Below are 24288 nucleotides of genomic sequence, written 5' to 3' on the forward strand. Positions count from 1 at the left end.
TTAAAATAATTTGTGAATTTAAATTGCTTGTATGGGATGATGTATATAGTGGCTACTGTTTTAGAGAGCAAAACCCTAGAATCAGATGACATCCAGAATGTCATGTTGAAGATCATATCTGCAAACAAGTAGTTTAAATTTTTAAAAACTTTTCTTAACAATTTAAAAATTCAAAAAAACTGAGAAAAGTAATCTCACAAGTAGTGGTTAATTATAGAAGATGAGAGGTGTGGAGGTTTTTTTTGTTTGGGGTGCATAAGCTTAAAATAACATGAAAAGCATGTCAAAAAGAATATGAGAACAGAGCGGACTTGAAATTTAACATATCCTACTGGCATCACTTGTTTATAGAAAAATAAAATAGATCATGTATTTATTTAGAGGATTCACTATGCTTTATTTGGTCACATTTTTATAGGTACAGCGTGGTGTTCAAACTTTTCATGTATGGAGAAGAATGAAAAGGCTAGAAAAATGACCCAGTACAGACAATTCTATGCTCAACCCAACTTGAACAGAAACTACAGGATTTGGCCTAAACAAGACAGAAAGGGAAGCCCTTATCAGGAAAGCCATTATCTGGGAAGATTAAATAAAGTAAGACTTTGTTTTTAAAGTATTATACAATTCATATCCAATATTTCAACCTCAGCCTTTCAAGTGTTGTCTAACACCAATAATATTGCCACCCTTCCCTCAACCGGTTATTTTCTTTTTATATTTCTGGCTACTTAAATCCCCCAAGCAAATTCTGGTTTCGCTATTTCTGGATTTAAGCACATTTTCTGCTGCACCCAGGCCACACGCAGGAATGGACACAGCTTTCGCTCTCCGCATAGAAGTTTTCTAGCCCAGGGCAAGCTCTCAGAACGTGACTCCTGCCTCGCTGCCCGCCCCTCGCTTCCCCTACTCCCGCCATCATCCCTTCCGCAGCGTTGGCTACCGAGCTGACACCCACAGATTCTGCATTCCATGGCTTCCCAGCATCCTGCTGTCTCTGCGTGGAGAAAAGGGTGCTGCGAATCCCGGTTTGGATAAAGAACTACACCGAAGCCTGCGGGAATATGGCTTGACCCCATTCTCCCAGCTCAGGCTACAGTTGCTAAGGCCAAGCTATCTCACTGGCCTGCTCACCAGTTTACCGCACTCAGCACAGATCCTAGCACGGTTTATGCACTTCATAACTACGCGTTTGTGTTTGTCAACTGACAAACGAGTGATAATCACAAACGAATGACACAAGGGAATCCAACAGCCAATCAGAGCGCAAGGTTGTGTTGCCAGCATCCCAGTTTCAGGGACAGTCACCGCCAGACCCGACCCAACAAAGGGGCGTAACGGGACTTCGGAGCAAAGTTCAGGTTCCGCGCCCGCTCGCCCGCCAACCCCCTCCGCCAGGCAGCCGGCGCGTCTCCAGGTTCCGCCCGGGCGTCGCTGAATGGAGGCGGCGGGGAGAATGCGCGCGGCGCAGCCAATCCGGGCGCGCTTCTACGGCCCCTGCCCGCCCCCGACCTTCCAGGGCACAGCAGGACACTGACGCCGGGGGTCAGGCAGCTGCCTGCGCGTCTCCTCCGGGCAGCAAGGGGAACCCGAGGCAGCCGGCGCCCTGACCATGTCCTCTCCGGGGCCGCCACAGCCCCCTGCCGAGGACCCGCCCTGGCCCGCGCGCCTCCTGCGCGCGCCTCTGGGGCTGCTGCGGATGGACCCGAGTGGGGACGCGCTGCTGTTGTGCGGCCTCGTAGCGGTGCTGGGCTGGAGCTGGCTGCGGCGTCGCCGGGCGCGGGGCATCCCGCCCGGGCCCACGCCCTGGCCCCTGGTGGGCAACTTCGGTCACGTGCTGCTGCCTCCCTTCCTCCGGCGGCGGAGCTGGCTGAGCAGCAGGACCAGGGCCGCAGGGATTGATCCCTCAGTCGTGGGCCCGCAGGTGCTCTTGGCTCACCTAGCCCGTGTGTACGGCAGCATCTTCAGCTTCTTTATCGGCCACTACCTGGTGGTGGTCCTCAGCGACTTCCACAGCGTGCGCGAGGCGCTGGTGCAGCAGGCCGAGGTCTTCAGCGACCGCCCGCGGGTGCCGCTCATCTCCATTGTGACCAAGGAGAAGGGTGAGCGGGGGCGGGGGGCGGGGGTCGTGGGCTGTGGGTACGCGGATGCCGCGGATGAGTCTCCAGGTGCGCGGGGGCTGCAGTCCCTGTGCCCCTTCCGGCCGCGCGCCCCCAGCCTGCCTCACACCTGCATCCTGAACTAACAGGTGTTGCTGGCTGCGGCGCCTCTCCTTCCTGATGCTTTTAAGATCCCATCAAGTAGTGACTGACGCGTGACTTGTTCATACTCCAAGATCAGAAGTAGAAAAGTCATCCGGAGGTTGAGGGAGAGGAATAGGGATAGCGGGAGGACAAGGTGGCAAGCCAGGTTCCATCTTTCCAAAAGTAGTCTTCCCTTCCACCAGCTGTGACCTCGGAGAGAAACTCTGGCCCCCATGTTAGAAAGAGGGAAGGATATTCTTTTTACCTTGTGAGTTTCAAATGCAAGAATTTAAGATATTTTCCAATAAGATAAAAAGTCCAGAAAACACGGTAGAAGCCTATTACCAAATCTCAGGCGCTGGTTCATAGCCTCTGATTCCTGCGTATGGGAGTCTAAATTGGACATTTTTGCGGGTTGGAAAACGTGTTATCTGCTGCAATAAAATGTCCAGTCTAACCTGTCTCCACCGTCCCCCTTTGTCTTATTGGCTGGCTTAGGTCTCTGACTTCTTTTCTGAGTCACTCCTATCCATCAGTCAGGTGTTAAATGCCTTTTCCTCGGGGAAGCCTTTTCTCACAGCCTCTCCAAGTAGGGTAGGCTCCCTTATTAGAACTAGGTCCCTTACCCAAGCACTTTTCCTTCACTGAACTTTCCAAAACTGAAGCTACATAAGTTTATGACCTTGGGCCTGGATATCAGTCTTCACCACTGTTCTGACATTTAGGAGGACAGAGTCATTACTGCCTGAAACATAGTAGGAGCTCAAGTATTTATTAAATAAATGAATGCTATTTCCTGTCCTTATGACATGGCAAAGAGAGATCTAGGCTTTTCAGAATCTGATAAAGCCAGAGTTTTGCATCAGGATTTTAAACGAAAAAGACAAATATTGTATGATCCACTTATATGAGGTGCCTCCTAGCATAGTGAAATTATCATAGAGACAGAAAGTCTCAGTTTTGCAAGATGAAAAAGTTCTGTGGCTGGACAGTAGCAGTGGTTGCACAACAGTGTGAAAGTACCTTATGCCATTAAGGTATGCACTTAAAAATGGTTAAGATGGTAAATTTTATATGTATTTCACCACAATTTTTTAAAAAGAAAAGAAAAGCAGGTAGGTTTTCTCCAGGCAGCCATGAGCTCAGAAGAGAATTCTAGGTAGAAGCAGTATTACGAAAGCATGCAGTGGATGAGGTGTGAACTGTGACATTTGTTTTTCAGTGGGACATTTGAAGTATTATGATTTTTTTTTTTTTTTTTTTTTTTTTTTTTTGAGACGGAGTCTGGCTCTGTCGCCCAGGCTGGAGTGCGGTGGCCGGATCTCAGCTCACTGCAAGCTCCGCCTCCCAGGTTTACGCCATTCTCCTGCCTCCCAAGTAGCTGGGACTACAGGCGCCCGTCTCGTCGCGCGCTAGTTTTTTGTATTCTTTAGTAGAGACGGGGTTTCAGCGTATTAGCCAGGGTGGTCTCAATCTCCTGACCTTGTGATCCGCCCGTCTCGGCCTCCCAGAATGCTAGGATTACAGGCTTGAGCCACCGCGCCCGGCCGAAGTATTATGATCTTTATCTCTACTCATTTAAAATCCTTAGCATAATGTCCTAGAGTTCATCCATGTTGTGGCATATGTGAAAATTTTCTTTTGAAGACTGAATAATACTCCATCATATGTATAATCATCCCTCCTTATCTGTAGGGGATTCCTTCCAGGACCTCCTGCGAATAACAAAACCCTAGGATGCTCAAGTCCCTGGTATTAAATGGTGTAGTATTTGCATATAGGCTATGCATACGGATCTTGGATACTTTAAATCATCTCTAGATTATTTATAATACCTACTACAATGTAAATGCTTTGTAGATAGTTGTCATACTGTATTAAGGAATGACAAGAAAAAAAGTCTACACATCCAGTACAGATGTGGTTTTTTGATCTGCGGTTGGTGGAACCCACAGATGTGGAACCCATGAATGTGGAGGGTGAACTGTATATACCACATTTTGTTTACCCATTCATCCATTGATAGACACTTGTGCCTCCACCTTTGGGCTATTGTGAATAATGCTGCTATGAATAGAAGGGTACAAATATCTGAGTCCCTAGGAGTTGCTTGATCATGTGGTAATTCTAGGTTTAATTTTTTGAAGAACCATCATACCATTTTCCAGTGAATGCACCAGTTTACATTCCCACAGGGGTCCCAATTTCTCCACGTCCTCACCAACACTTTCTTCTCTTTTTTCACACTTGCTTTTAAGATTGGGCTTAAATGTTACCTCTTTGAGAATGTGTACCCTGAGATGCTTCCCTACCCTGTAGAACGAGATTAACTTCTATGATACTATTGTTTCATTTCAAGACCTTCCCAGTCTCTTCTAATCAATCCATAAGTCTTATTGACTCCTACAGTAGATATGTGCTACATCCATCTACTTTTCTCCATCTCTACTGCCAGCACCCTCATCCAAGCTACCATCATTTATTTATTTTTCTTTTTTTCTAAAGCTACCATCATTTCTAATCTGATACTTTAGAAGCCTCTTGACTAACCTGCTTGCTTCCACTCCAGATTTCATCCACAGAGCAGCCAAAAGGATCTCTTACACAAACCATGAATCAAACCCTGTAGCTCTCTGGCTGAAACCAATTGCCTCCCCACTCCATACTTGACCTACTGTGGCCTGAAGGATCTGGCTGCTGCATTTCTCTTTTTCAGCTCTCCCTTCATTTGTACATTTCAACCTGGCCTTTCTACTCTAGACACACTAACCTGATTTCTGCCATGCCTGGGCCTGCCTCAAGCTACAACGTTTGTCTTCTTTGGGCCTGGAATAACTTCTTGCTTGATTGATTGCTTGTCATCCCTCAGGCCAATTGTCACCTTTCAGTGCTATTTTGGTCAATGCCCAGTACCACCTCTTATTTTATCTCATTCATATTTTTCTCTTTAAACACTGGGAAGTATAGTATTTAGCCTATTACCACCCCCCACCTCTCAATGGAATGTGAGTTTCTTTAGGGCAGATATTTTGTTCCTTTTGTTAACCACTGTATCCCTACTTCTTGGCACAGAATAGAGAACCAAAAGATGAATGAATTTGTGCATACAAGCATCTATTGATGTACATATCACATTTTATTATAATTTGTTTTATGTGTCTGTCTCTTCCTCTGGATTTCTTAAGGTAGGAATTAGATTTTCTTCTTTGAGATCTTAACAGTATAGTTTCCAATTCTTAAAAAAACAGTTTATCAGAGCGCTTCTTGGTGGCTGTTTGGTTGAGAATCTATAACAAGGTCATTTCTAAGCATTAGTTGGACACTGCTTACTATTAAATCTCTATTTAGAAAAGAGCGGGGAGCCTGGGGGCAATTTGGTGCTTCAGTAGTATCTCAACTAAAGTATTCCCCCAAGAGACAGGGTTTTCTTAGGCAATGCTGCTCTGGTATGTGTTGGGTGAATGTGCTGTAAAAGAATTAATGAGAGAAATTTCAGTGGCTGGAGAAGCTGTTGACAAGATAATACAAGGCAAGAACCATGTGGCATGAAGAAAATGCTTGTGGACTTAACTTCGAATAAAGAACAGATCATCTGAATAAGAAAATGTAGCTAGCAGAGGATTTTTTAAATAGAACTTTTTCAAGAGTGAAGAATAAAAAGGGAGGATGTGAATTTATTTCAAGATGATCATCAAAGGATGAAGGAGCAGATGAGTTGTGAGTGGACTTCCCAGATCAAGAAATGGACAGCATTATCAGCCTGAAGAAGAGAGGCCACTGTGACTACAGTCAAGATGCTCAACTCAGCAAGACTTGAGGACAGCTCAAACCATCTTTGGCTACTGTGCCCAGTAGCAAAGAAGTAAATGTGATATTGTCCAGAAACAAGATGTGTAGGCCATAAGAGAAAAGAAATTATGTTAGGAATTAGAGGCCGATAACGTTATTCGATATTTATTATTTTTTGAAAGAACTTTGCTGCTGAAGTTGATGAGAATAGCAGAGGAGAGTATGTTTCATAAATAGTGATGTGCGAAGAGAGGCTAGAAATAGTTGACTTAATACGTTTGCTGAAAGTTCCAGATGTAGGCAGTTTATTTGTTATGTTTAAATTTTTCAAAATTTAATGATTAGACAAGTTGGTCATCTTCTTAAGCCCATAAAAACTACAGTAAACTAGGTGGGCCGTTAAGATGCTGTATCCATCATTCTGATTGATTCTTTTCCTAAGCACAAAAAGAAAAGAAAACTACAAAATCAGAGCTAAGTCTACCAGAGGAGTGTTTCACTCTTAAGTGTGCTGCTATGGTTTAAAGGTGTCCCCAAAAGTTTATGTGTTAGAAACTTAATCCCTAATGCAACAGTGTGGAGAGATAGGAACTTAAAAGATGATTAGGTCATGAGAGCTCTGCCCTCATCAATGGATTAGTGCTGTTATCACCAGAGTGGGTTAGTTATTGTGGGAGTGGGTTTCTGATAAGAAGGATGAGTTTGGCCCCCTTTCTCTCTCTCTCTCTTTCATCCTCTCTTATACTTCTGCCTTCTGCCATGGGATGATGTAGCATGAAGGCCCTTGCCAGATGCCAGTGCTATCCTCTTGGACTTCCCATCCTTCAGAACTGTAAGAAATAAATCTCTGTTCTTTATAAATTACCCAGCCTGTGGTATTCTGTTATAGCAACACAAAACAGGGTAAGACATGTGATCTGTTTCTTCTAACATTACATTTTTATTTTAAAATATTCAAAATAAAGCTCAAAGAACAGTATAAACTTGATTATCTGCAGCTCAGATCTGCTTCAGATTCATAAGTAACACATAGCTTTATTTGGTATGTTCTTCTAAAACTTGCATATGTTGGATACTTAAAGTATCTTTCTCTAACTAGCTTTTGTTATTTAAAAGTGTTATGTTTTAACCATATTATGCAGTATTCCACTAAATAGAATGAATATAATGGCATCATATTCTCTATTTCACTGTTGATAAAAATCAGGTAAATTTTACATTGTTTTGCTCTTACCAACTATACTACCACAAATGTTTGTTGGACACTAGTCATGAAAGTAGAAAAAGAAACACTGATTTGACTCGTAAAACTTGATATGGCTCAGATAATATCACTGGAGACTTGGAGCAAGAGTCAAAGCAAATTGCAAAGCCATAAAAATAGAAGGTAAAATGAAATTTTGAAGAATTTTAAAAGTATGGGATAGATCAGTCTGATATATACCTCAAAGGAGAACAAGATGCAAAATGAAAGTAGGAAATGAAGATAAACAGAAAATGAAAGTTCATCTGGGGAATTTGAAAATGAATGAGGGAAACAAGTTAACTGAGTATGCAATAAAATAGATATTTGAACTGATTTTGAAATAGTTATGTACTCACATTGAGATGGCCTGAATTCTCCCACTAATAGGAATACTTCTGTGATCCCATGGAAGGAAAGGGTAAGTGTAATCAGTGTATGACACCCTCTCTGTTCAGTAGGTAAAGATGTATATGTGGTCAATGTAGAATTGCTTCATGTTTAATGTATTTTGAGTATTTTTATTATAGTAGTATAAGTTACTGGAAAACAAAACAAGGAAAATGAAAAAATGGACTGAAAATCATCTGTGATCAGCATTATTTTGAGATAGTATTGACATTTTCATGTATCACCTTCCAGTCTTTTTTCTACATGTACATGTATTTTTAGAAATATATTTGTCTCCTTAAAATGGAATAATTTTCATAATTTTAAAAATTGCTTTTTATCACTTAAAGTATTATGAACATATTTTCATATTATTAAATATCCTCCTGTAAAGTTCTTAGGAGCTGTATAATATCCGTTTGTGAGAAGGTATCAATGTCAATTTAGTCTATCCTTTATTTGGTTAGAGTTGGATTTTTATGTTTCCACTGCCTAGCACCTGTTCCTTGGATAAGAATACCCACTTCTTCTGAGGAATTCTTTATTTCTGACCTCAATCCCTTTTGTTGATGGAACAGGAGATGCCATATCTTTACATGAACTTACCTTCTTGGCCACAGTGATAAGTTGAGGGACACACTGACCAAAAGTGGACTGATCAGAATTTCTAACCTTTTTGTAACTGGTTAATCTGTAGGCCAGGCACAGAACTCAATAATTCACAACTACACATCAAGCCCTACATAGTTTTGGGATCAGAATAGCATGACATAGTTAGAAACTTCAAGCCACAAAATAAGGTATCTCAAGTTGGTATCACCGCAGGACACCCTCCTGAAGCATTTGAATCCTTCCCCAGAATTTCTCAGGTTGAATCTAGAAAATAGAGGGCTTTTCCTTTTGGTGGTGAAACTGGGGAAATAGGCATCTCAGGATAGCTCATGTTTCACTGAAAAGCTGGTTTGTAGTTGGAAAGAATGAAGTCAGACAGAGAGGAGGGAAAAATAGATACAGGGAGAAAGAGTTCTGTGACATTTAGTACTCCCTGAGGTGGCAATACCCTTTTCTTCCTGTTTTTTCATTCCATAGCCTAACTGGCCTGTTCGATGACCTAGCTTGAGGGTATATTTTTGTTATTCTGAAGCAAAAGAGTCCTGATTTTTGCTTCCGAGCTATTTTGGTAGACAAAATATTTCTAAAATGCAAATATGTAGTTTAAAAATGGTTAGTAGATGGTAAGATCAAGGACCTAACAAAGGAAAAATAATGTTTTTTGATAAATAGGACAAAGCAGAGATGTTATATGTACTATATTAAATAAGGAGAGGGCCAGGCGTGGTGGCTCACGCCTGTTATCCCAGCACTTTGGGAAGCCGAAGCGGGTGGATCACCTGAGGTCAGGAGTTCAAGACCAGCCTGGGAAGCCCCATCTCTACTAAAAATACAAAAATTAGCCGGGCTTGGTGGCATGCGCCTGTAGTCCCAGCTACTCAGGAGGCTGAGGCAGGAGAATCACTTGAACCCAGAAGGCAGAGGTTGCAGTGAGCTGAGATCGCGCCACTGTACTCCAGCCTGGGTGACAGAGTGCAGCTCCGTCTCAAAAAAATAAATAAATAAAAATAAAGAGAGAGGGTAGGTGGGATTGGTATCAAATCCTAAAGCTGGTGTGGAAGACCATATCTATCCAAGAAAAGAGGAGGCCCACCAACACTTGGCCGCTGAATACTCTGCAGCAGAAGACTTGCTCATAGTTAAAGACAGGAGGAATGATTAAACTTTGGTAGCCTAGGAAATAGTTTATGGGCCTTTATTACACAAAAGGAGAGTTCTGGTTTCAGGAGTGGTTAAGACATTTCCAATCCTTCTTTGTCGCAACAATCACATACCATACCAGAGGGATGCCGAACAGAAGCACATACTCTATCTACATTGAAATGAAATGACACATCTACATTTCTGCACCATAACACCTGAAGACAAAGTGGCTGTAGGATTGGCAAATGACTTAATAGAGTGGAGGATGACTACACCTAAGCATCTACAGAGGGGAATGCCAGTGGAGTATGAGAGGATAGAATGAAAACTACTGCCCTAGTTTACTATGCAGAATCTCAAAAAGGATTAGAAATTGGAGGTACCAGTGATCACAGGAGACAGAAATGAGCCAGTAGACTGAGAACAAGGATAGTTTGAAATGCACATAAAATAAGATCAGGTCCTTATCACTGCCCCCACCCCTGCAGAAAATAGTAGGTAGATGCTCTGGAGGGCCTTGGCTGTAGAATGGGGGTGGGGAAGAGATACAGCCTGGCAAAATGAAAAGTTGTTTCCAGACAAAGACAGAACTCTTGAAATGCTTCAACTGGGTGAAAGTTTGACAACGAACACTTAACAACCCTGGCCACCAACAAAAGAAAACAAGGACGTTTGTCTGTCTTGGCCTGGACCTTGGCATAGAAAATGTTTTCCCACCCCCAGTCTAAGCAGCAACTATATGCTTGACGCTGCCTTTTCTTTCTTTTCTTTTCTTCTTTTCTTTCTTTTTCTTTTTTTGACAGTCTCACTGTGTCACCCAGGCTGAAGTTCATTGGCATGATATCGGCTTACTGCAGGCTTGACCTCCCAGGCTCAAGTGATCCTCTCACCTCAGCCTCCCGAGTAGCTGGAACTACAGGCTTGAGCCACCACACCCAGCTAATTAAAATTTTTTTTATTTTGTAAAGACAGGGTCTCACTGTGTTACCAAGGTGGTCTGGAACTCCTGGGTTCAAGTGATCCTCCCACCTTGGCCTCCCAACCTGCTAGGATTACAGGCATGAGGCACCATGCCTGGCAGATGTTGCTGTTTTAATGCAAAAACAGCCATAGAACATAATGTAAACAAATTAGTGTTACTCATGAACTGGCTGTGTTCCAGTTAAACTTTATTTATAGATCATGAAATTTGAATTTCTTTTTTGCCCCTTGATTTTACACTAAAGGAAAGATTTAAATTTCGTATGATTCTCACATATCACAAAATAATCTTTTGATTTTTTTTCAACCATTTATTAATGTAAAAACTAGTCTTGGCTCTCTGGCTGTACAAGGGCGGCAGGCTGGATTTGGCTTTTGGGCTGTAGTTTGCCAACTGCTGAACTAGACTTTAAGTAAGCATGTTAAAAATGTAAGAGTGAACATTCACCCTGTTTGTCTCAACTGGAAGATGAGAAGGAAGGGGGAAAAGAATGAGCAAAGCAGATAAACAAATCTCAAAATAGTATGTTAGAAATTAGTAATTAGAATAAATGTAAGAGGACTAAACTTACTGGCTAAAGGACAGCTTGCCAGAATGGATATTTTTTATATCCAATTATATGTTGTTTTAAGAGACATAATCTATCTTCCCCAAAAAAGAGACATTCCCCCAACATAAGGGTACAGAAAAGTTCAAAATGAAAAGGTATTACAATACTAAGAAAATACTTTAAAAAGAAAAGCTGGTTCTTTTTTGACAAAAGGTACTCTAAATGATACTTCATTGTTAAGAAAAAGGAGGGCATTCATGATAAACGGATCCATTTTTAAAAAATTTAAAAAACAGGAAGATAGAATTCTAAGCTTGAATGTACCTAACAATGTCATCTAATAGATATCTGTATTTAACAGCATATATATATAAATATAAATCTGTACAGCTACATTGATATTTATCTACCTTTAGCAAAAACTTACAGAACTGTAAGAGAAATTGATAAATCCACCATTATAGCAAAATAGCTTAATATAAGTATTTGGTTGAGAGATCAAATAGTTAAAAATTTGTTAAGGATACAGAAAATTTGGCTTTGACCATTATCAAGCTTTCTCTATTGGACATATAGAGAGGACATATTCCTCAAAATTACTTGGACAAACATTCTTCTCAACTTTATTTAGAAATTTCATTGGCCACATACTAGGGTAAAAAAGCAAGCAAATGTCAAATGTCAAATATCAGCATAAAATAAACCAGGTAAGGTAGCAAAGAAGACTTAAAATAGAAAGTTGTTTGTTTTTTTTTTACTTAAAACCAAATAATGAAAATACATGGAAACAAGATTTGTGGACTGCAGCTAGAGTAGTACCCAGACAGAGGCAAATGTAGAGCTTTAAATTATTTATTAAGATAGAGGTCTGACGATTAATGAGTCAGATGGCCAACGTTATAAATAAACCTAAAGGAAAAGAGAAACATGTTCCAATTTTAGACAGATTTCTTTCAGAGACAAAGACTACACCCTGGCTTGCTTTAGGAGGCCAGTATATTCAAGACACATATAGCATGAGAAAGGAAACTTATAAGCCATTGTCATTCGTGAATATACTATTTTTTTTTTTTTTGGTGTATTTTTTTTTTTTTTTTTTTTTTTTTTTTTTTATTATACTCTAAGTTCTAGGGTACATGTGCATAACGTGCAGGTTTGTTACATATGTATACTTATGCCATGCTGGTGTGCTGCACCCATCAACTCGTCAGCACCCATCAATTCATCATTTATATCATGTATAACTCCCCAATGCAATCCCTCCCTCCTCCCCCCTCCCCCCTCCCCATGATAGACCCCAGTGTGTGATGTTCCCCTTCCCGAGTCCAAGTGATCTCATTGTTCAGTTCCCACCTATGAGTGAGAACATGCGGTGTTTGGTTTTCTCTTCTTGTGATAGTTTGCTAAGAATGATGGTTTCCAGCTGCATCCATGTCCCTACAAAGGACGCAAACTCATCCTTTTTTATGGCTGCATAGTATTCCATGGTGTATATGTGCCACATTTTCTTACTATTTTTTAAAAACTTACATTAGGAAACAAAATTCAGCAATTTTTTAAAGAAACTTAAAAACAAGCAAGTTTAGATTCATTCTTAGATTACAAGTTCAATCATCATAAAGAAGGCGGTTTTCAAATTAATGTAGAAATTAAGTGTATCTGCATGAGAATGGAGACGTAGAAGCTACAAAGTGGGCGTCCAAGCCAGGTTCTGCCAGCAGAAATTCTGCCTCTCCTGGGGTCTTGGTGGCCACATCCAGAGACAAACAGGCTCAGGGTGGGGATGGGGCCTGGGGGTGAACCCAAGCCCTCCCAGGAGACAACTTAGCTGCCAGTCACCACCTATTAGGCTCCTCCACCCACTGCCTGCACCTCAGCAAACACTCCTATGCTCCGTGGATCCCCCAGACCTCTGTGTTTAAAAAAAAAAAAAGAAAGAAAGAAAAGAAAAGAAAAAAAGAAATTAATTGCAGTTCCAACCAAAATCCCTAAATACGTTTGAGAAATTCATTTTGAAGTTTTTGAAACAGTTTTTAAAAAGAACGAGGTTTTGTAGGGAAGAGGGGACTTCCCTATTCGATATAAAAAATTAAAGTCTATTTATATCTTATTATAAGGTAACAGTAGTTAAGACAATGTGCTTTGAGCACAGTGATAAACACATAGACCAATATAACCAACTAGAAAGCCTGTCAACTGGCCCACCCCTATAAAGGAAATGTTTGTCAGAGACAGCACTACAGATTGGTGGTTTGGTGAGGTGGAGTGAGGACCCTTTGACAAATCATACTTGAACAATAGGTTGTCTACATAGGGAAAAAATGTTTGGATTCCTACCTCACAATAGGTAGGAATACCTAACACAAATATAAATTCCAGGTAGATTATAGAAACTTAAATGTGAAAACAAAATTTAAAATTTTTACAGGAAAATAGAGAATCTGTTTATGAACCCATGGTACGAGGAGATTTCTAAAATAAGATATGCAGCACAAATCAAAGGATTGATAAATACAACTATATTTAAAACTTCTGCTTAACACATAGCACTTAGAAAGTAAAAAAACACATGCTAAAAGATCTGCTATGCATTTCAAATATATAAGAAAAAGAAAATTGCACAGTAGATAAATGCAAATTACAGAATAGGAAATCTGGTGAATAACCATATAAACAGCTGCTCTGACCCACTGGTAACAATCAGAGAAATGCAAATAAAAATCAGATGAGATATGTTCCAGGCTTCTGTTGACAAAACTAAAAACATTGACAAGTATCAAGTGAGGGCAACTATTCTGAACAAATGAGAACATTTAAACACTTCTATGAATACACTTTCAGAGTACTCTCCACTTCAGAGAGTAATCCGCAACGTCTAGTCATACTGAATATGTACATATCTTATGACTCATCAGTCAGTCCAGTCTTAGCAATGTCTTTAAAATTCTGAGGAAGTCCAATGGTAGAATAAATAATCACACATAATCTTTAGAAATTCGCCTCCCATGCATCCTTTCTCAGAAGCTACTAGAGGATGTGCTTCAGCAAAATGAGGGAGTAAAACAAAGAGGAAGAACTATAATTCAGGAAATGGGTTCTGACACAGAAGAGTCTAAGAAAATTCCCAAATAATGACTAATAGAAGTCATAGCACCTGAACCAAAGGCCTACAGAGCAACCACTGCAGATTTGAGCAGACATTTGGAAGATTCCAACGAGGAAAGTGGAGCTGATAAATTGTCTGATACATTTGACTGCATGGATGTTTATATTGAAAGACACTTTATAGGCCGGGCGTGGTGGCTCAAGCCTGTAATCCCAGCACTTTGGGAGGCCGAGACGGGCGGATCACGAGGTCAGGAGATCGAGACCATCCTGGCTAACACAGTGAAACTCTGTCTCTACTAAAAACTACAAAAAACTAGCCGGGCAAGGTGGCAGCGCCTGTAGTCCCAGCTACCCGGGAGGCTGAGGCAGGAGAATGGTGTAAACCCGGGAGGCGGAGCTTGCAGTGAGCTAAGATCCGGCCACAGCACTCCAGCCTGGGTGACAGAGCGAGACTCCGTCTCAAAAAAAAGAAAAAAAAAAAAAAAAAGACACTTTATAGGGATATGAGAAAATTTAACCACAGAGCAGGGTCTTTATTTCATTTGCAGCTGTATCTACTGCACCCCCATGCCTGGCACATAGTAAGAATTCAGAAGTAATGTGGGAAGGAAGAAGAGCTAGCCAAAATGATAGAGTATACCATGGAAAATAGGATGAAATAGGTGACAGAAAACAAGGAATATTTGAGAACAATCTGATATATCTGGGAGCAATTTTGTGGGGTTTGATGGTGGGATATATAAGTGAAAATCAAATAGGATGTAGTTGTGGATGACCTTAACATGTTCATATGTTTTAAAATCAGGGCTGCTGCCAATAACAGACATTTTAGATTACCTGCCAGTTATCAGATTCCAAATTTTGATGTCCAATAGTTCTAATCTAGTTGGGCTGTTCATTTAGTCAGCTAATATTTAACAACCTCTCCTATGTGCTGAGCACTATGCCAGAAGCTAGATTTTAATGGTGAGCACTATGAGATATGGTCTCTGCCCTCATTTTAATCTGTTGCTATAATTATCCTTCAGTTCAGAATGTTTAGAATATAGGTGTTTAGAATATGGGGATATTTAGCCTGAAATATTTATTGTCTTTTTTCTTTTTTTAGAGGCAGGGTCTTTCTCTGTCACTCAGGCTGGAGTACAGTGGCATGATCATAGTGGACTGCAGCCTCCAACCCCTGGGCTCATGTGATTCTCTGACCTTAGCCTCTTGAGTACCTGGGGCTTACAGATGCATGGCACCATACCTGGCGAATTTTTTTTTCTAGACATGGGGTCTTGTTCTGTTGCCCAAGCTGGTCTTGAACTCCTGGATTCAAGCAGTCCTCCCACCTCAGCTTCCCAAATCTCTGGGATTATAGGCAAGAGCCACTGTACCTGGCCACCTGACAAATTTTCTAAGCCTGGATTCACTCTTATGAAATGTAATACTTTGAAATGCACACTAACTTTGGAAAATGAAACTCATTGCTTTTCATTTCACCAGGAGTTACTATCTATAATAATAAGCTTTAGAGCAAATTCTCCTAATTTAATTAGATATGATTTTTGTTATTAGAAACACATACTATCTTGATAACTAAATTTTGCCAATCGTTTTTCTTGACTAGTGGTCTTTATCTATATATGAGGAGTTTTCCATAAGTGACTTGAAAAATACAGAATGCACTCCATGGTAGGTCTGTTCAGTGTTATCAGGAATGCTGTTTCTCATCTTCCTTTCTTGGTGTCCCTTTGCAGGGGTTGTGTTTGCACATTATGGTCCCATCTGGAGACAACAAAGGAAGTTCTCTCATTCAACTCTTCGTCATTTTGGGTTGGGAAAACTTAGCTTGGAGCCCAAGATTATTGAGGAGTTCAAATACGTGAAAGCGGAAATGCAAAAGCATGGAGAAGACCCCTTCTGCCCTTTCTCCATCATCAGCAATGCCGTCTCTAACATCATTTGCTCCTTGTGCTTTGGCCAGCGCTTTGATTATACCAATAGTGAGTTCAAGAAAATGCTTGGTTTTATGTCACGAGGGCTAGAAATCTGTCTGAACAGTCAAGTACTCATGGTCAACATATGCCCTTGGCTTTATTACCTTCCCTTTGGACCATTTAAGGAATTAAGACAAATTGAAAAGGATATAACCAGTTTCCTTAAAAAAATCATCAAAGACCATCAAGAGTCTCTGGATAGAGAGAACCCTCAGGACTTCATAGACATGTACCTTCTCCACATGGAAGAGGAGAGGAAAAATAATAGTAACAGCAGTTTTGATGAAGAGTACTTATTTTATATCATTGGGGATCTCTTTATTGCTGGGACTGATACCACAACTAACTCTTTGCTTTGGTGCCTGCTGTATATGTCACTGAACCCCGATGTACAAGGTAATTAATAGGTGTTTCCTTTGTTCATGGCAAAACCAGGTAATTTAAATCAGGATTAGCAACCTCAGTGATCTGGTGGCTCCTAACACTGAGCAGTGTCTTCAGGCTGGCAAACAAATACTTGCAACTCATAGGGAATTGGTAAGATGTTAACAGTGAAACCCAAGTTTCTAGACAGTAGGACTGAGGTCATAACTTGCTTACCCCTGCTCAAATCTCTACGGGTTTGATTCTGTGTGAAATCTATGATCATGAAAGACCTTTAGAGAAGAACATTCTAGAGCTGAAGGGAATCATAATGCTGATCTGAACACATCTTGTGTTTTTGAAATTGGAGAACAGAGGTTCAGAGAAGTTGTGTGACTTTCACAAGGTCACACAGCTAGTTCTACCACCTCAGTCCCAATAGATACTGAAAGTCCATGGCAGTTCAGAGTAGAAGAATACAGGGAGGATGGTGTATTATTAGTTTCTGTTGCTGTTGTAACAAATTACCACAAACTGAGTGGCTTAAAACAACACAAGTTTCTTAAGAGTTCTATACATTGTAAGTCTGATATATGTCTCATTGGGCTGAAAATCAGGACATTGACAGGGCTGTATTCCTTTCTGGAGGGTCTAAAGAAGAATCAATTTCCTTGCTGTTTTTGGCTTCCACAGCTCATGGCTTCCTTCTTCTGTCTTTGAAGGCAGCAGTGTTGCATCTCTCTGACCATTCATTCATAGTCACATCTTTCTATGATTCTGAACTCAACTGGGAAAGGTTATCTGACTTAAAAACCCATGTTCTTAGATTGGGCACACCCAAGTGATCCAGGATAATCTTCCCATCTCTATGTCTTTAATTACATCAGTTTAGTCCCTTTTGCCATGTAAGGTATTATGTTTACAGACTCCAGGGGATTAGGGTGTGTACATCTTGTATGGGCCCTTATTCTGCCTACTATAGATGTGATTATACCTACCTGTATTAGTTAATTATTGCTGGGTAGCAAACCACCCCGAAATTTGCTAGCTTTACAAAAACCACCACCATGTATTATCTCCCAGTTTCTGAGGGTCAAGAATCCACGAATGACTTCCAGTTTAGGGTTTCTAATGAAGTTAGAGTTAAGATGTTGGCTGGGTCTGCAGACTTGACTGAGACTAAAGAATCCAGGTCCAGGGTGGCTATCCATATGACTGTTGGCCAAGTTTCTTACCACTCTGACCCTTCCATAACGCTGCTTCACTTGGTGGCTTCCTTCCCCAAAAGTGAGCAACCTGAGAGAGAGAGAGAGAGTGGCAAAGATGAGGAGCCACAGTGTCTTTTATAATCTGATCTCAGAAGTGACATGTCCTCACTTCATCCTTATTCTCTTGGTCACATAGACCAACTTGGTACAGAGTAGGAGGGGACTGCACAAGGATATAAACCACAAGAACAGGGAATATTGGGGGCTACCTTAGGCTATCACATGTTGTCTCAGTCTACTTAGAGAGTCAATCCCATGTTCATATGAGAGTATGACTTAGGATGCTCCTGAATCCAGAGTGCTTTCTCTTTGGCCCCTCTATGTGTTACTATCCCACTTCTAAGTCACAGGGTAGCACAGGCACCCTGGGGCTAGCTGTCTCTACTTGAAATGTCCGACCAACGCTTCACCTTTACTGAGGCAGAGTCAGGCCTGAACTGCCAACTGACCAGTTAGGTATTAGTGGTGATGGAAAGTATGCAGAGGAGGGCAGGTTCAACTCTCTCCCACGCTTATCTTCTGGTGTATTCTTCCCTTTTTACATAGAGAAGGTTCATGAAGAAATTGAAAGGGTCATTGGTGCCAACCGAGCTCCTTCCCTCACGGACAAGGCCCAGATGCCCTACACAGAAGCCACCATCATGGAAGTGCAGAGGCTAACTGTGGTGGTTCCGCTTGCCATTCCTCATATGACCTCAGGGAACACAGGCAAGTCCAGGGTCTTCCTCTTTGAATGTCCTTGAGGGAAGCAGGGCCCTCTAATCCAGGGTAGTTGAGGTGAGGGGTGTGGTGACTGTTGTCTAGCTTGATCCTTCTAAAGATTTAGTATTGTGTCATAGATAATAAAATGTCTAGGGAATGTTCAGCCCTCTGCTGTGCATCACTGGTTGTACTAGAATTCTACTACTGCTTAGTTTTACTAGTAGCTCTATAGCCTTCAGAACATACACACTTATACTGGCAAAACAAATAATGTCGAAATTTAAATTGGCTATGTTGGCAGAAAAAGCTCCAGAATTGACAAAGGCAACTCTCCCTTCTTTTCATGGAGGTCAGAAGAGTTAGTCTAAATGTGGATTAAGGATTTTGCCTGAAAATTATCTTACTTCAACTTTTAAAATTCTGCAGCTGAAGCATAAATATTAAATAATTAGAAGGCCGGGCATGGTGGCCCACACCTGTAATCCCAGAATTTTGGGAGGCCGAGGCAGGCGGATCACTTGAGGTCATGAGTTCGAGACCAGCCTGGACAAGATGATGAAACCCCATCCCTACTAAAAATACAGAAATTAGCCAGGCATGATGGTGCACAACTGTAGTCCCCGCTACTCAGGAGGCTGAGGCAGGAGAATCGCTTGGACCTGGGAGGTTGCAGTGAGCTGAGATTGTGCCATTACACTCTAGCCTGGGTGACAGAGCAAGACTCTGTCTCAGAGAAAAAAAAAAAAAGGTCAGGCGCAATGACTCACACCTGTAATTCCAGCACTTTGGGAGGCCCAGGAGGGTGGATCACTTGAGGCCAGGAGTTGAAAACAAGCCTAGCCAACATGGCAAAAACCCATTTCTACTAAAAATACAAAAATTAGCCGGGCGTAGTGGCACACTCCTGTAGTCCCAGCTACTCAGGAGCTGAGGCAGGAGAATCCCTTGAACCCGGGAGGCAGAGGTTGCGGTGAGCCAAGGTCACGCCACTGTACTTCTGCACTTCAGTCTGGGCGACAGAGTGAGACAGCCTGTCTCAAAAAAAAAAAAAGAATAGAAAAGCCCATCTTATTCTAAAGTCACCTGTTTCATCCTCTCATCTACAGTGAAATATGTCTATTTGGTCATGTCCAGACTCTCTTTAAACATCCCTATTAACAAGGAATTTACCTCTGGAGTCAGCCCATAGTGTAATGGGCTTGATCTAGTTTTAAGACAGTTATAGCATGCCATTGCTTATAAATGACATTGGATCACTTAACAGGTTTTTTTTTGGTACCAGATAGACCATGTTTATAGTATCTTTTGGGCATTGTTTAAAGTGCATATTGACTTGTCAGCTAGTAAAAGCCAGGGTTGGCTTCCCTGTGTATCTCTTTATCTTAGTTTACCTCCTCACTACATTGTTGTATGGACATAAATGACCCTGTAAACTAAGTTTTATACATATTGGGAATTTTAATTTTTAGGGAAAGTTTACTTGAAATGCCCTATTTTTTGTTTTAGTGTTTTCTCTTCATTGTAATGTTTTTATAGTTTTATGTATTAATTCAGCATTCATTGGAACACTGCCTGCTCCCTGTCTCAGGTGGGTCCTGGGATGGTGCAGGGAGAGGGATGCCAGTTGACAAGATTATATCCCCACCCTCAAGTACCTCACAGTTTGGTCTCAACCAATTAAAGTGCTAGGTATATAACTACATTTTTTTTTTTCAGATAATGATGTTTAGGGAGAACTACTAGCAAAAGCATACTGAATAACACCCATATGTTTTCTTTTGTTTTAGTGCTCCAAGGGTATACCATTCCTAAAGGCACGCTGATCTTACCCAACCTGTGGTCAGTACATAGAGACCCATCCATTTGGGAGAAACCAGAAGATTTCTACCCTAATCGATTTCTGGATGACCAAGGACAACTAATTAAAAAAGAAACCTTTATTCCTTTTGGGATAGGTCAGTTACACTTTTTTAAACTGTGTAATTTTTAAAAGAAGTAGAACTAAAATAATATTTTATTATTTCATGTTGTTTTAAAAATGTTTATTTCTTGGCAAGCTAATGTAAGAGAAGGGATCAATAATTTAGATAAGGCATCTCCACTAGGTTCACTTCAGATTTTAATAAAGCAGTTGGTTTTAAATCTGATTAGAAATTTTACTTTCAGGGCTGATCAGGTAATTCTGGGGGGGGGGGGCGGTCCCAGGGAGCTACTGAAGTTAAGAGCAATTTCTGATCTGTTCTGGTGGGTGAGAGGATGGGTTCCCTAATCTCAACAGTTCCTCTTTTAGGTTCCTAGATTAGGAACATAGGATTCTTTCTATGGAAAAGGGAGGCTCTAGGGATTCTTAATCTGAATTTTTTTGCCTTAATCTTCCAGGTAAAAGTGAAGGAAAGAGGTAAGCAGGCACAGAAGAGACAGGGTAGCTGCCACATTGGATCTGTCTCTAGTTCCTGTCTAGAATGAGGATAGGTTTTTATGAGTAGGAGTTAAAATGTGTATTTGATATGTAAAAATTCTGATCAGCATATGCTTGGGAGGCTATGTAGTATAAATGGCAATTTGACTTAAAAACTCCATCTGCATTTAGAATACTCAATTTAAATATTTCCTATAAATTTGTACTTTTTGAAACAGGAGAAGGGATGGTGTTATAATCCTTCATTTTTTTCTGATCTCATTTTTAGGGAAGCGGGTGTGTATGGGAGAACAGCTGGCAAAGATGGAATTATTCCTAATGTTTGTGAGCCTAATGCAGAGTTTCACATTTGCTTTACCTAAGGATTCTAAGAAGCCCCTCCTGACTGGAAGATTTGGTCTAACTTTAGCCCCACATCCATTTAATATAACTATTTCAAGGAGATGAAGAGCATCTCCAAGAAGAGATGGTAAAAAGATATATAAATCTTTCTAAGCAGATTCTTTCTACTGCAAGGGACAGTGAATCCAGCAACTCAGTGGATCCAGGTTGGGCTCAGAGAGATCAGAAGGAGGGTAAAGCACACTGGGAGCTTTCATCTTGGAGGATTCCTCAGCAGGATGCTTCAGCCATTTTAGTAATGCAGGTCTGTGATTTGGGGCATAGAAACCAAAGTACCTAGGAAACAGGAGATCTGGATTTTACTTACAGTGGCTTCCACCAATGGGCCGATCTTCTCATTTCTCAGTGCCTCAGACATCCCATATGTAAAATGAGAGTAATAAAACTTGGCTTCTCTCTACCTCTCAGCACTAATGATGGTCAAATGCCTTACATCTTTTCTGGTATCTCTAAAATCCTGTTAAGCTCTGGAGAAGAAATTCAGGAGAAGAAGATCTATCAGCTGGCTTTTAAAGACCTGTGACAACATGAAAGTGGTGTTCAGCCTGTAATGCTTTGTCAGAGATGGTTATGGATTTAGGTTATAATGGGGGAGAACTTTTCTCAGCACAGATTCTATGCCAGCTTCTTGGGCTTGTTCTGTTATTATCTTTTTGTTTATGATTTTAGTTTTTACTTTTTGTAGATGTGGGATGAAGTGGGTTCTGTCATGTATATTGAGGAAAAAAGAAATTATAATTGTAAAAAATCCCTTGTAGGATGACTGTATAAATTTATATGTCTACCTTCTATTTCAACTACAGGAACCGTGAGCCTTGCTAAAGAAGTAGCTTCATGGCACAATTCCTTTCTACAGAGTTATTTGCAAAGATGCAGCTCTGCCTTTTTACTTAAGGCCTGAATGGTGAGCTTGGGGATTTTGATGCTGGGACTCATCAGGAAAGAATTCTGCTTTCAAACTATACTGAACATTCCTGTCCTAGCCTCCCTGCCACCAGGCCCAATGTATCTGATCCTTGAATACACTCTCAAAGAATTCACTCTCTTTTTATTAAGAGAACTAAATTGTTTCTAAATGTAGAAGGTTCCTCTGGAAGAGCAGTTTTCAGCAGGGGTGGTAACCCCTTCAGCGGGAGTTTGGGAATGTGTGGGTTTGTTTCTTGGTTATCATAATGATGGGGGTGCTACTGGCCTTCTGCTGCCATGGGACCAGGATGCTAAATGTCAAGGTAGTCCTATACAGTGAAGAATTGTCCTGCTCAAGATGCCAGGATTTCCCCCAGTGAGAACGTGCTCCAAAGAATGACCACCCCTTTCTTTTATTCTCCCACAGTGCTCCATGTATACAAGTAAGCATAGTAGTAATATGAGCAACCATATTCCTGAACCTTTCCTCATGCTGGCTCTATACTTAATCCTTTACTTGCATATTTCTGTAATTGTTACAGAAATTCTATTAAGAGGGTGGCATACTGTAGTGGATGAAGCTGAGGCTTAGAGAAGGAAAGGCACAAAGTTAAAAAGTAACATCAGTGAGTTTCAAACCTACTGGTCTCTGTGACTAAAGAACACTTTCAGAATCACTTCTCGATTCTGCCACCACTTGATCCCATAACACGCTACCCCTTGGCCTCATGCTGGAGTTGTGTGTGTCCGTCTCCATCCCAGGCTGAGCTCCTTGAGGTCAGGATGTCATGCTGTTTGCCTCCCTCACAGTGCCTTGGTCTTAGTGGATGCCCAGTCATCTTGTGAAGGACTTTTTAAGAAGTGTACCTAAGAGAAAAATCTTACCTTATTTGAATAATTACAAGTCATATTTTTGTTGTTTAAAGGTCATAAATCAGTGTATGTTATTTGTTAATGTCCATTAAAGCCAGTTTTTAAAAAATCACCAGACTTTTGTGTTTATCATTTAAAACAACCATTTTAAACAAACTTAGAACGATGCCTTAGCTGTTTATATCTAACAGAATGTAAGCTCCCACCACCTGAAGGCTGGGCCATATCCAGGGACCTCTCATTCACTTTCCTAAAGGAGAGAAGCAGCTACTGCTGTTCCTACTGATAGAGAAGAGGGCGAGAAAAGATCCAGAGTGGTTGTTACTTTGGGAATTAAACGAAAGATGAAACTGAACTTAAACACTTCTGTCTGACTGGCCTCCTGTGACTGATCATCCTTCCTTGCTCTGTTTTCCAGATAAATGGAGACACCAGATCTCCCCAGCCTCTGACTTCATCTGCCATTAGCCATACTCTGTGTAGTTAGATCTCAGTCTGGGAATGGCATTCCAGGGCAATTGTGAACATGAGGCTAGATTTTCCTTTGATTTAGCACATGCCTAGGCAAACTTTTGCAAGCTCAAAAAATGAAAATAATATCTGCTTAATCAAAACAATCAGAGGAAAAAGAAAAGATATTTTAAAATAATTGACTGATTTTTGACTCTACATTCTTTATCTACCATGCTGCTCTTTGCCTTTTTAAAAATATTATTAAGTACTTTCAATATAGATAAATGAAATACAGGCTAATCTTTAGGTGTCTTAAGAATTTTTGCTTTTTGAAAAAGAAAAGCTAATAGCCTAACTGCAGAGCAACTGAGTGGATGGTGCGGCTGCTGTATTGATTTTTAGATGAGATGATACAGTGTGGATTACACTGCACCTTGGGCAGGACAGTTTGTTCTTGATATGGAATTCATATGCTTTTGAATCGTACTAATAACTCAGCATTAACAAGTGTATTACTCCTTAAATTCTACAGGCATTTTCAATATTCCTAACCAAAGAGTTTATAACTTACTTGAGAAGAAGTCTGTTCTTGGAGAGATGTTGAAATTAGATGTTTATTAAACTTTAAAATACAATGCCTTAAGCTGTAGCACCTTAAAAACATCTTTATATATAAATTGCTAAAAGGACTGTTAATGCTTTTCTCAGACATGTTGACATTTTACAATTTTGCACATCATGGTTTATTTGAAATGAAAAACTAACTGTACTTTGTTTTATAAGTCTACCTAATATCTCATTTTTGGTTCTCATCTTTAGCATAGTTTTGATGCTTTTATTAAACTATTTTAACTGAGAAA

At 40.7% G+C, this 24288-nt stretch overlaps 1 protein-coding gene and 1 long non-coding RNA gene across 4 annotated transcripts in view; one reads left to right on the top strand and one right to left on the bottom strand.

Moving 5' to 3' along the window:
* LOC115892801 overlaps window positions 1-2088 on the bottom strand; it is a 71110-nt gene extending 69022 nt beyond the window's left edge. Inside the window, exon 1 of the long non-coding RNA XR_004052718.1 lies at window positions 1940-2088. This is a non-coding gene — a long non-coding RNA (uncharacterized LOC115892801). The remainder of the gene's footprint in view (window positions 1-1939) is intronic.
* Window positions 1338-24288, top strand: LOC104670048 (cytochrome P450 2U1). 3 transcript variants are annotated; one of them, XR_004052712.1, is made up of 6 exons: window positions 1525-2102; window positions 15803-16438; window positions 18220-18381; window positions 20163-20330; window positions 21063-22100; window positions 23394-24288. XR_004052712.1 is itself a non-coding variant. In XM_030915118.1 (5 exons), exons 1-5 carry the CDS (start codon window positions 1613-1615, stop codon window positions 21239-21241), a joined length of 1245 nt encoding a protein of 414 aa, XP_030770978.1. In that variant the 5' UTR covers window positions 1338-1612; the 3' UTR covers window positions 21242-24284. The 3 variants fall into 3 exon arrangements, 2 of the variants coding, with proteins under 2 accessions (XP_030770978.1, XP_010371512.1); XM_030915118.1 differs by having other exon boundaries at window positions 1338-2102; window positions 15803-16048; window positions 21063-24284; XM_010373210.2 differs by having other exon boundaries at window positions 1518-2102; window positions 21063-24284.

Source organism: Rhinopithecus roxellana, chromosome 2 (assembly GCF_007565055.1).
Source record: "Rhinopithecus roxellana isolate Shanxi Qingling chromosome 2, ASM756505v1, whole genome shotgun sequence".
In the NCBI taxonomy this organism is placed as follows: domain Eukaryota; kingdom Metazoa; phylum Chordata; class Mammalia; order Primates; family Cercopithecidae; genus Rhinopithecus; species Rhinopithecus roxellana.

Coding starts and splice junctions, on each gene's coding strand:
- LOC104670048 (XM_010373210.2), top strand. CDS start 1,613: ATGTCCTCTCCGGGGCCGCCACAGCCCCCTGCCGAGGACCCGCCCTGG. Junction 16,439..18,219: donor ACTGAACCCCGATGTACAAG/GTAATTAATAGG, acceptor CTTTTTACATAG/AGAAGGTTCATGAAGAAATT. Junction 20,331..21,062: donor CTTTATTCCTTTTGGGATAG/GTCAGTTACACT, acceptor TCTCATTTTTAG/GGAAGCGGGTGTGTATGGGA.